The sequence below is a fragment of the Felis catus genome, chromosome A3 (genome assembly GCF_018350175.1).
Source record: "Felis catus isolate Fca126 chromosome A3, F.catus_Fca126_mat1.0, whole genome shotgun sequence".
Classification (NCBI taxonomy): Eukaryota; Metazoa; Chordata; class Mammalia; order Carnivora; family Felidae; genus Felis; species Felis catus.
The window spans coordinates 57,358,559-57,371,933 of NC_058370.1; the positions used below are offsets into that span (position 1 = coordinate 57,358,559).

Sequence of the window (13,375 nt, forward strand, 5' to 3'; positions counted from 1 at the left end):
GTTTTAGGTGGGTGGGCCCTTTGGAACACAATGGACATTCACCCCAATCTGGATCCCCTGCACAGAAGGGTTATATGGGAGTAGACGGTCTTTCATTTCTCCTCAAAATATGTACTATATGTATTGAGGCCACAACAATCAGCAAAATACATCATCTTAAGCTGTGGTGAGCTCACACTTAGGCACACACCTTCTTCCAAAGTTATCCAAAATACAAGTTTCTCTTGTGGTATCCCACCCCCAACTTTGAGATGTGCTCAAAAAAGCCCTTTGCAAAGTTTTTGGGTTTTCCACGTGAAGACTTCTTTATAGATGAAATGAGCCCTCTAGTGGTCATTTTTCAAGTTACAGCCTCTATTTTTAGGACTTGGAGGACACTGGCTCAGAATGTTTCTGCTTTCTTCTAAAGATGCACCGAGAGCTAGTTCTCACTATGAACCGATGTAAATTTTGCTCCTTGTTACTGCTTTCCTCACAACACAATTCTACTCTCCCTTTCCCAGTTTGTGCATCCCTAAGAATCTTTCTTTTGTCTCATAATCTGGGCATTTCACTGCACCCCCCCCCCGGGTGCCAGAGGATCTGTCTCACTAAGTCGCAGGGACCCTCCATCACCACACGCCGCTGTTGTGGAATTGCTGGCCTTATGACTTCAGAAGGTGCGTGCTGAGAATAATAGCACCATGCTGGCCATCCATCAGGTGGACTAATGGACATTAACAGAAATGTACTCAGACATGGGCCTCCTCACAGAGGATGTGCGTGATTCACAGTTTGGCCATGAACTATAGCTATGTTACATTTGAGTTTCGTGCTGTTTCAATATTTCAAAAAGTCATACAGTCTCCCATGTCAGTCACATCTAACACCCACACTTCTGCCTGTACGGTGCTCCAAACAGACACATTTTGACTGGTCAGGACAGGGTGCTAGCAAGTGGTGAAGACCCTCACAATGGGTATGAGGCGGAGTTGCTAAAAGCAAAGCAAGCGGAAATCAGCGCAAACTCAGATGTGCTCCACAGTTGTTGCAAATCGCTCTGGCTCCTTTTGGTCTAAGTGTTTAAATCAACAGAGAAAATCCACACCGCTTTTTATTATTTTTTTTTAATTTTTTTTAACGTTTATTTATTTTTGAGACAGAGAGAGACAGAGCATGAACGGGGGAGGGTCAGAGAGAGAGGGAGACACAGAATCTGAAACAGGCTCCAGGCTCTGAGCCATCAGCACAGAGCCTGACGCGGGGCTCGAACTCACGGACCGCGAGATCGTAACCTGAGCCGAAGTCGGAGGCTTAACCGACTGAGCCACCCAGGCGCCCCTCACACCGCTTTTTAAACAGCTTTGGTGGTCTCTTGAAATCCTAATCAGTCAGAAAATGGTATGTAGTGAGCACCCACTGTTTACACCGTGTGAAACAAACACGGTTACAAAGGCAAAGAGAAGACTATCCTAGGGACCAAAGTATTCATGGCCAAGTGAAAAAGAGAGCAAAGCAAGCAGATGAAAATCAGTTGAGACCCCGTTTACCAGAAAGAAGCACAATTACTATGGGTTACTTGATGCTATGTGGGGTGTCCCTAACAATGAATGCCTGTTGTACCACCTTCGGGAAGACGGTGGGTCCTTAGCAGCTCTTGACTTTTCTCTCCCCGTTATTCACATCCACAGTGTATCTCAAATTCGTCCTCTCCCTGCCCTTCCTCCATCAACGGGTGGTTACAGTCTCATGGCCTCTCCACCAGCACAGCCGCGAGACCTTGGAGAGTTCAAATCCCTTACAGCCATGTTGCCCAGGAGCTATCGTCCATTCCCCACAAAGCCCCGGAACGGCTCCTACAACGTGCAGCTGCCTCATCCCAGCTTTGAAAGTCATCGCTGACCTCCTGGTGTCCTCTACAACAGATTCCAAAGTGTTTTCGGGACTTTGATTCCTTGAGACGTGAGCACTGACAAATGAGAAGGGGTCATCTATTTGGGAAATGGCACACGTGTGCTGTGAATTATCAAGTGGGGCCGAGGGGACAGATGGAGACAGTACATAGGAGTTTCCACCCTGGCATCCTCTGGAAAGCTTTCTCCTATTTCATCTGCGGCTGAATTAAGCCCTCCTTTCTCTGCACGTCCTTAACATGTTAGACATACGTACCACATGGCATAACACTAATGTCGTTATGTGCTTTGATACCTAGGCTCACACTCTAGCTGTCTGAAGTGATAACTGAGCATCATAATTTTCTGTTTTGAAACTTAAAATTTACAAAACCCAAATCACACCGGGGAACTGTAAACACAATGCCACCGACGGAGGCAGAATTGGATAATTAGGTTTGCCAAGGAAAAGAGAGTAAGACTTCGTGAATTTGTAAAAGGTCATCTGAAAACATTAATTAGTATTTCTTATTAATACCAGTTTCACTCAGATGGGATTAGTAGCCCACAAGCCCATGAAATTCTACTAGGAATTTCTTCCTCCTCAAATATAAAGACAAATGTGTCCTGTTCATTTCCGCATGATTTTATTCTGATAAAATGAAGATTTAGGTTAAGAGAGAGGACTGTCCCCTGATACAGATTTGGCAACAAGGCAAGAGGAGAGGCTAACTCTGGGGCAGGGGTCAGCTTTATGGTGAGTGATAACTGCAGTCATACAGGGCCCCGCACTTGGACCTGTGCTTGGATTAGTGCTCTGCTCTGGAATTTCTTAGTAACTTTTCAACGAGGAGCTCCCATTTTCATTTTGCACTGGGCCCCACAGATTATGCAGCCAGTCCTGCAGTGGGGAGATCTCAGGAGCCACTTGCTGCCTCCTTTAACCAGCAACTTCCCCCAAGCCCCTTCCCAGAAAGGCCAAAATCAGCCTGCACGCTTGGATCTCTGGAAAGCCCGAGGGTGCAGCTAGAACCAAATCCACAGGAGGCGCTAACAGCCCCTCAGCCTAACCCAGTTGCTCTGCCGCAGTGCATTGTGGGTCTTTTGCTCCGACCTCCCCACTGCCTTGGAAAGCACGTCCCACAGGGGGGTGCTGGTGGTCCATCAAGGTGGCATCCCAACAGTTCAGGAGTCCGATAAATAAATAAACGTTTATTTTAAAATATTTAAAAAATAAAAGACCTCACAGTTTCAAAGGCAGAATCTCCACCCTATTAACAGCAGCCAATCACTCTACGGTCTAGCTGTAGAAGTTAGTTGATGCTTTACCACTTTTGTTTTTGTTCTCTAATTCAAGTTAAGAACAAATCATCTCTCTTATTTGTCTTACTGAGCAACTTTATACTTCTTGACACTTTTGGAATGACAACCCCCTAAAATGAAAAAAAAAAAAAAATCCACAAACTTCACCTTCTTATGCCGAACATTTGTTTTTAAAACTGAATTGGGTTGGAACTAATGTCCTAAGAATTCTCTATTTCGTATGAAAAAAATTAGAAACACCACAGGGTATCATAGAACTGGGAACGGAAACTACCTAAGAAGACAATTAACAGTGGAGGGAGGTACCGCAATAACACAGAGCTCTCATCTGTGGCTGGCATTCACGAGCGGGGTAGGCAACATATTTCAAGTAGATAGCAAGCCGACGCTAGGTTTATGTGTTGCTCTCAAGAGAGGTCCTCTGTCTTTAATCTGAGCATGAAATTAAGTACATTGGTAATAAGCCGTGGATCTGAGAAGCTTGGAATAGCCATCATCCCCCAGGATTCCTCAGTATAAAGCCAAGGACTGCACACCTTAGGTCAGAAGCCAATCCTGACATGATTGACGGCTGCCTTGTGTGTGGTGCAGAGGACAAGGCTGGGAGAGATGGGGTTCTCTTCCTGCATCTTACTCTAAGTAGCCATGACTTCCCCTGAGTCCTTTTACAGATCTGGAGTCCATGTCCTCCTCTGTAAAAGGAGGGGGGGGGGGGACAGGCAGACCAGGAATCCAGCTTCACATCCTGTGGGAGCACCTCTGAACACTTGGCTTTGTCCTTGCTATTTATGGAACCTTAGGTATACCTAACCCTAGGTTATGTAACCTTTCTACACCTCCCTTTATCTCCATGTGAAATACAATGACAAAATCATGGCACTTACCTCATCAGATTTTTGTAAGGATCAAATGAGATCATTGTTTACAGCGCTTAGCCCCGTGTCTGGCACCTAGTAAGCGCGCAAAATCTTTCACCATAAAGAGATACCACCACACAAGTATCGGAATGGCCTACATCCAGAAAGCTGACTACAGCAAATGCTGAAGAAGATTAGAACAACAGGAATCCTCATTCGTTGCTGGTGGCGCAGCGATGTGGGAGAGAGTACAGCCACCATGGAAGACATTTTGGACAGTCTGGAGAGGTTTCTTTTAAAACTGAACATTTTAAAACTGAACATTTTACCATATGATCTAGCAATCGTGCTCCTTGGTACTTACCCAACGAGCTGAAACTTATGTCCACACAAAAACCTACACCCGGATGTTTATAGCAGCTTTATTCATAATTGCCAAACTTGGACACAATAAAGATGTCCTTCAGGAGGTGAATAGATAAAAATACTACTACTACTACTACTACTACTACTAATAACTCTGGTACATCCACACAATAGAATATTATTCAGTGCTAAAAAGAAATGAGCTATCAAGTCACGAGAAGACCTGGAGGAAACTTCAGTGCACATTACTATGTGAAAGAAGCCAACCTGAACAGGCTGTATACTGTATGATTCCCATAATATGACATTCTGGAAAAGGCACAACTATGGAGACAGTGAAAGATCGGGAGGTGCCAAGAATAAAAAGGGAACAGAGGAATGAGTAGGTGGAGCACAGAGGAATTTTAGGGCACTGAACTACTTTGCATGATATAATAATGGTGAACACATATTACATACTTGTCCAAATCCGCTGAATGCACAATATAGTAAGAGTGAGTGCTTAGTGTAGACTATTGATGCTGGGTAATAATGACGTGTCAGTGTTGGTTCATCAGTTACAACAAATGTATCACTCTGGTGCAGGATGTTAATGATGGGGGAAGCTGTGTGTATGTGTGCATGGTGGATGGGGGAACAGGGTGTACATGGGAAATCTCCGCATCTCCAGCTTAATATTGCTGTGAACCGAAAACTGCTCTAAAAAATAAGATCTATTAAAAATAATTTTTAGCCAGGGCTATTTTTATCAAGGATCCTTTCTAGCTTCATTTTCTGATGGTATATGTAGCCGATGTGTATTTGTTGAAGGAAGTTACTGTTTACCCAGCATTTGTGTTATCCTGGCCTCTGGTGGTGAATTCGCAGACATGCTATCATTCTCGCTACTGCATTTCACATTTCCATAGCACTTTTCCTGATTTGGGTTTTCCCTGAGCTGTTACAATTATTGAGTCTTTCCCAATCCCCACCCTCCACAATTGCTTTGTGTGCAGGTGATTGCTATTATTATCCTTAATTTCCAAAGAAGGAAACAGGCACAATGGGTCCTTATCTAGGAGGTGTTATTTCGGCATAAATAATACCTTGGAGAAACAGGTGAGGCACAATTTGCATCTTGGCATTAAATTAGAAATAGACCCCAGGAATATTTTATTCCTGAAATAACAACCACCAAGTGGAAAAGCCAGAGTGATTAACTAATGTCCCTTGGCTTTGTAATAACTTGGTAACACACTCAGAGTTGGAGGCACCTGCTTATAGATTGAACTATTCTGGACCTGCCCAGGGCCCTGAGCCTCTTTTGTTGGGTGAACAGAGTGTCAAGGCAGCTCAGTGGACTGAGCATCCAAGAGCCTGGATGTTCTAACTCTGCACTGCTATAGCCATATAGAGCAAGTCCTTGAGACTTCATTGTGGTTTTTTTTTGGGGGGGGGGAGTCGTTTTTTAATTTGTGGAGTAGAGAAACACTTTCTGATTTTTCTACCTCCCAGGGCAAAGGGGAAAAAAAGATAAACGTGGCATATACAGATAAAGAAGATAACTCCCAAAATGGTGACTGGATCAGTGCTTCTTTCTTTAGGTGAGCCGTCACGCATAAAGGTCATCAATGGATAATCCTTCAGTTTTAGAGTTACAAACCTAGGCCAAGTGGGGTCAGGGGCTGACTTACAGATGTCTACAAGCAGCCACAGTGCTACCAGAGATGTATTTAGACCTATATAACTCCTGATGATCACAGACCATAGGGCAAGAAAGTAAAAAATGCAAACCCCATCACGGATTTGAAGCACTGAATTCTTCCTCAGTGCACGTACATACTGTTCAAACTACGTGTCTACTAAATTGTTAACACAAGCCTTGCAAGGCTCCTTTGCTAACTCAGGCCCTGTTCACAAAAATGGAATAAGCTGTATGTCACTGACTTAGCAGAGCCCATGTTACCCTCACCACTAATGGGTTAGATTAACATTCTGTGCCTCGTGCTGCTCGGAGAAGGGGACATCATCTCTGTGGTATTCTTCCCCCAAATCCATAGCTCCAATCTATCAAAGCATCAGAAAAAACCGATTGAGAGACACTCGACAAGGTGCTTGACCAGTACTCTTCAAAAGCACCCAGGTCATGAAAAACAAGGAAAAACTGAGGAAAGGTCATAGATTGAGAAGGCTAAGGAGACAGTACAGCCAAATGCAAAGTGGGGTCCTGGATCAGATCCTGGAACAGAAAAAGACACCGGAGGGAAGATAGTCGAGATAAAAAAAAAAAAGGTGCATAGTTTTAGTTAGTGGTATAGTACCAACGTTGGTTTCTTGAAAAAGTTATCTGTGGTTTCATGGGATGTTAACATTGGAGGTAGTAGGTGACAGTGTGTGTGGGGTTCTCTATCTTTCTAACTGCCTTGTAGGTTTAAATTTATTTCAAATTACAAAGTTTAAAAGAAAAAAAAAGCATGGCACTCAATTTTCCAGTCCCCATGCACAATTCCAGGGAGATGCCAGAGCCAGGACTGGATGTAGTGAGGGAGAGAAATGATAGCCAAGCTGTTTAAACGGATCCAACGGGTCAAAATTAACATGGCTGTTATTTCTACAAGAAGTATATCCATAATTGATTTATACTAGACTGTGAAAGAATAACAGAATTAGTTTGATGAGCGCCTGCCAGCATCTCTGATCCCTAACCCACCGCTCCCTCTCCAACCTTCCACCTGCCTGAGAAAGAAGAGCTCCTCCGTGAAATCATCACATCTTCCAATTTTTGTGTCAACCACGGCAAAGGCACCAACCCTTTTCTTCTTACATTGTTCTCGTGAAGTATGCCGTTAGGGGCTCAGAATAATAAAGACCGCTGTCATAATTAAGCTCTGGGATGTATTTCAAAAGACTCACAGACATTAGAAATGAGAAGGACCCAGCAGGTCATCCAAGCCCGTCTTCCTGCCAGTGCAGGATGGCTGTGTGCAATTTGGCAGATCCGTTATCAGGCTATAAAAATTCTAAACTATTCAAAAAATTGCCACATCGTATAAATTATGATAAAAAGTTTACCTTATTCCTGGGTGATTCTTGAGGGTAGGGAGAAAAAAAATGGAAGTCATGAATAGCTCCCTAAAAACAATTACTGTCGTCCTATTTAGAAAATACTTTCCAAGGTGAAAATGTGGTTATTTTCTGTTCAGTGTGACAGTCTATGCTTATTGTTATGCAAGAGTTGCCTCTCTGCATCTGATAATTCAAAATTTAGCACTGACCCCAGCTGTCCCTCAAATGATATTATGAATGTGTTTTGCAATGGTTCCAACTTCTTCTGGCTTATATTTAAAGTGCTGGACTTGAACACAGTTGTATATGCTCCTGCCTTTGGCTCTGACCTCCTAGCCCAATGTCTACATTCCTGGAGAATCAATTCTAGAGAGAAACCTTCCAAAGACCTTCCAAGAATAATACTCAAACCACCACACCTGATCAGGTTGGGTGAGGCCTTTTCCAATCAGAATTGTGAAATGTCTGTGATGTATGATCTGACAGATAAATCCAATAGAAAAGGGGCAACAGCAACAAATACAATAATAATAACAAAAGGAAGTATTTTCAGTGCATGGAACTTGGAGGAAAACTGGAGAGAATCACTGAAATGAAGCGGTTAATTCATAGCCCAGAAATACAACCTTGAAATGTGTCTTGATTATGTATAAAATGGAAACTTGGCAGAATAAAGAGTGTAGGCAGATACAGTCCAATGAAATATGTGACCACTGTATCCATCAAGACCAGATGTTTGTCTGTCATTCTTTCATGCTGGGCATTGGAAAACCAGGGCACAGCCCCATGAAATATGTCAATATTTTTCATTTTTGTTGAGTTTTCACTACTTGGTATACACAGTTCACTTTGTATAACACATAAGAAAATGTAGGTCTGTGTCCTATGAAATAAAAGGAGCACTGTATCAAAAACTATGCCTAGTCCTTCTTTCTAACACCATATTGGATGGGCACATCATGTCTATAATAAGTCATGGCAGAAACTCACGTTTAGAAGCATATCCCAAGAACCAGAAGTTCTACCTTTGAAACCCTTCTTTGCTCTTCTTTTAACATAATTGCATGGAAAATGTATGCAGATAGGATCCCCTTTATAAGTGGTTTGTGTTTCAAAAATTCATTTGTAGGTTGGTTAAAACTTAAAACGCACTTTCCCAAAGCTCCAGGGTTGTAAACAATAGCTTATTTCCCAGGGCAGTTCACAAAAGCTCTTGAACTCATTATTAGAGCTGGTTTCCTTGTCTTGACCACTTCTGTATACAAGATTCTTGAAACATAATTGCTGAAAGTCCCATTAGTTCACACACCATCGGTGTTTAATGCCAGCAATCAATCGACTTCTGAATCTGGAGTTCTTGGACTATAGGGTACGATTGGTCATTTGCATGAAATGGTTGTCAAAAGTTGATTGTTCATTAAGCCTGAGGACTGTAGTGTTGAAAATAATAGGTAGAGGATTAGACATATGGAATTAGCAATAATAGTAAGGCACCTACATCACTAATACAAGAAAGCGGGGGTGGGGGGGCAGGAAGATTGGAAATCAAATATTCTGTGAGTCATAAATGCTTAGATGGAACTGGGTGAATAGCAAATCCTCAGGTGCCGCACCTTTTTTTTAATGTTTATTTATTCATTTTGAGACAGAAAGAAAGAGAGCATGTGCATGAGTGAGGGGAGAGGGAGAGAGAGAGAGAGAGAGAGAGAGAGAGAGAAGAGAGAGAAAGATTCCAAGCAGGTTCTGTTCTGTCAGCATGCCAGACATGGGGCTCAATCCCATGAACCGTGAGACCATGACCTGAGCTGAAGTCAAGAGTCAGATGCTTAACCAATTGAGCCACCCGGGCTCCCCTGCTACAGCTTTCTTGATTCTCTTAATGGGAATCAAGCAATATATATATATATATATATATATATATATATATATATATATATATACACACACTTCCTGTTACTCTTCAACTATTACTCTTACAGGTAAAACGGAATTGCGCTCTACTGGGAGGAAACGACTGCCTCTAAATTTTCCCCTTCCATTTTGGTTGGCTGCCTGTGTTACCGCATTGGGGACACTCTGAGTCTAGTTTAAATGGAACAGTGGAGTGTTTGAGCAAAATACACGGTGCAAGAAGGGAAAGTTACAAAAAGCCAAGAACACGACACATAAAGAGCTAGGCTACCTGAGGCTGGAGCAGGAGGCTAGGAGCCTCAGAAGGACACAGCAGTAAAAGCCTCTGGATTTCATGGAGCTATCTGGTGTTAACGGGACATGGATGGTAATGGGACCTGCTGGCAAAAATCTTCACGTGCTTTCTCATGGTCTTTGTCCTCCTAAGCCTTCTGACTGAGTATGGCCCATCACTGTCTCTACTGTTTCCATTACAACTGTTGACGTATCCTCCGGGTTTCTGCCTCAACTTCTTCCAAACATCTTTTGATATGTCTCCATTTAAATTCTGGGGAGGGCAGTGACTGGGGGACTAGAGGAAAAGAAAGAGGAAGGGGAGAGAAAGAAGAATCCAACCGCCCAACTTTTGCCCTGGGCTATAGTCATACGTATAGAGTGGATGGATAGGCGATGGACTAGCTGTCCTTGGGCCAGGTGCCCCACCTTGACACAGTTAGCTATACTGGTCCTGTGGCATACACCAGGGACCTGCTTCCTAGGAAGTGTAACAGAAGCCAGCTCTGTGACATTATTAGCACCTTTTTTTTAACGAAGTGTATTTCAACAAAGAGCTCCAAGTAAATAAATTCTTAATCCAGCAATGCTCAGTGTAGGTGAAGGAACTAGCACTACCTGGTGAGAACCTTCAGCTACCATGTAACCTGAGCCTTGCACTTAAACTTCTCCTGCTGGGCACTGAAGGAATAATCTGCTAATTAGTGTACATTAAAAGGGGAAGACAGAATCTGGTGTGTCTGCTAACTTCTGCTCTGCTCCAGATCTTTAAAGGAATGACTTTTATTTTTATAAATGACCATAAATGGGTGACAAAATATTTGTTTAATATAAATATTTACATGCTGCCTCAGTTTCTCCTAAGTCATCAGTAAAAGTGACCTCGCTCTGGGCCAAAATTTCACAACAGCTTGATCCATTCATTCACTCCGTCATTCAGCCATCGTTTATTGTTTATTGAGTACTGTGCACACTCCATCAGGGAGGATCACCAGGTCATCACTCGGCAGAGTTAAGTACCGACGGGTCACCTAGAGCCAGAATCAGAAAGGATATCAAAAGCATGACCAGTTTTCCTGATGACTTTATCGCAAAGTAACATGTGACAACCTGAGAAATGATCTGGCTGCCTTGTTTTTCAAGCTCTCTAAATGACTATTTGTATTTCACAGATAGAAAAAAAGAAGTAATGCCTTTCCTAAGATTATGACATATATCAGCCATGAGTAGAGGCAGTGTCCTCATCTCCAATTGCCCATAAATACTGGCAATTCTAGGGGCGCCTGGGTGGCTCAGTCAGTTAAGTGACCGACTTCAGCTCTGGTCATGCTCTCACCGTTTGTGAGTTCAAGCCCCGCGTCAGACTCTGTGCTGACAGCTCGGAGCCTGAAACCTGCTTCAGATTCTGTGTCTCGCTCTCTCTCTCTCTCTCTGCTCTTCTCCCTCATGCTCTGTCTCTCCTTCCTTCAAAAATAAATAAACATTTAAAAAATTTTTTTTAAAAAATACTGGCAATTCTATTGTGTTTTTCCCCCAGGGATAACCCTAATCCATGTGAACTGAGACAACTTTGATCATCCCTCTTTGATCATTCCTAGGGTAGGGATTTGATTTCTCTTCTCTGGGTTAAGAGCTGCACAGAGTCCTATCTCTTAACCGAGTCACATTCCAAAACATTTTTATTTCTCTAATCCTAAAACCACAAGTCACTGTTATCCAATGTATGTACTAGTCAAATCTTTATGGAGGTTGCTTGTCTTTCTTGAACATTATGTGAAATATAAATGTCGTATGATAGTGGAGGTGAAGGCTTGAATCTACTCTTCTAATACTGAACACTCAACCGCACTTCCAAATCTTGTCTGAGGCTGCTTAGGCAGGGGCAAAATGGTTTCTTTTCAAGAAACAATCTTCCAAGATCAATGATGCACAAAGTACTTTGGTTCGAAAGGAAGAGAGAGGAAAGCAAAGAAAAAAAGCAGCTTAGACTGGAGGGCCTTGAAGTTGGGGAACTTTTTGAAGCTGTGCACATATGCGGTATCTACCCTTGACAGGTCATTTCGTTCCATTTAGCACTTTTTCTTCTCCACGATTAGAAGCTCTTAGGCAAATGCAGAAGGGAGGAAAAGCTACCAGATCTGATAATACAGTGTATCAGACTGTCAGCCTAACTGAAGTTCCCCTGTGGTGCGAGCAAGACACCGTTCCAAAAAGAAATCACGCAAAAGAAAGGGACAAAAGGATCCTAGAGATCACGCCTTCACATTTAATTTCAGAGAAGAAGACCCGAAGCTGATTTCTGTTTAGATCAGTTGTGTACCAGTTGGAACACGGGCACCTAGCACTGCAGTGCAGTAATATGATCTGCGCTTTAAATAGCTGCCAAATAGCCATGTGGTGGCTGGCGGCAGGCTACGTGTTGCAAAGAGAGCGATCTGTTTCAAAGCGAAGCCGCATAACGAGGGGACGAGTAAAGCTGATGTGCGGGAGAGCAGGGTTTCATTATCTTTCTGCGTTTTCCTTTCATATTTATTTAAATGTATTCCCCATTTTGAAAGGGCACTAATTCAGTTTGGACTCTTTGGGTGGGGGAGAGGAGTCGGCCAACCACATATGGAAACCCACCCAAGTAATTTTGTGCTGACTCCTCTTCTTTGGTGGTCTGTTTTCTCTGAAGGGAACATAATAGCACTATTGTCGCTCCTTCCCCCAAGTTTTTCTGGCTCTCATCACACTCCTGGGAAATATTATATAAGCAGAGGCAATGAAATGGAAGATGTCCCTGGGGTGAATTTAGGAATAAGTGTGTGTGTGGGGGGCGGGGGATGTGTCCACTGATCTTTGAAAACTGAAAAGAAATCCGGGATCAGAAATTGTAGAAACATGGTAAGTCAGAACTATAATAATAACAATAACAGCAAGAGTGGGTAACATTTATTAAGCACCTGCTCTGTGACAGATGCTGTTCTAACTGCCTTCCACAAACATTTTACTGTCCTTACTTTGAGGGTGAGGAGACTGAGGCCTAGAGAAGTCTGTAATTGCTCAAGATCATGCTGCTATAGTGGAACTCAGATTTTTTTTTTTAATTTTTAAGCTTTATTTATTTTTGAGAGAGAGAGGGGGAGGGAGAGAATGTGAGTGGGGGATAAACAGAGAGAGAGAGAGATACAGAATCCAAAGCAGGCTCCAGGCTCTGAGCTGTCAGCACAGAGCCCGACATAGGGCTCAAACCTATGAACCGTGAGATCATGACCTGATCCGAAGTCAGACACTTAACCGACTGAGCCACCCAGGCACCCCTGGAACTCAGATTCTAACCCTGGCCATCTCTCTCTGTCTCTCCAGAGCCCTCTCGCTTAACTGGAAGGCCTCCATTCCCACTACCCTAATTGGCCTTGAGTGGGAACTCTGTTAAAAGTCAGCAGCATACCGGACGTTGCACTGGGGGTTTTGCCCAATTATATTGCTTGGAGAAAAATGGAGAGTCTCAGTATCTGAGGGCACACAGATAGGTTTTAGACTCAGAATCCCACTGTCTTTCCCCTGTCAGATAGCTGGGTGCCCTCTCCAACACTGTGAGCAAAGGCTTTCAATAATAAAAACGGGAAGCCATTTCTGTAAGACAATATCTGCTTTCTACGTAGCGGACTTTCTATTTTGTCCCCAGAGTGGCATAAGCCATTAAAGTGGCCTCAGACTCCTATTGCCTCATTCCAGATTCTAGGT

The 13,375-nt window shown here is 43.1% G+C and overlaps 1 protein-coding gene across 1 annotated transcript in view; it reads right to left on the minus strand.

The window, feature by feature from the left end:
- Positions 1 to 1,234: 1,234 nt before the first annotated feature.
- The window catches only part of TMEM182 (transmembrane protein 182), a 96,646-nt gene continuing 84,505 nt past the window's right edge, over positions 1,235 to 13,375 (minus strand). Inside the window, exon 8 of the mRNA XM_045053992.1 lies at positions 1,235 to 8,892. Coding sequence (XP_044909927.1) covers positions 8,880 to 8,892 — 13 coding nt within the window. The 3' untranslated portion in view covers positions 1,235 to 8,879. The remainder of the gene's footprint in view (positions 8,893 to 13,375) is intronic.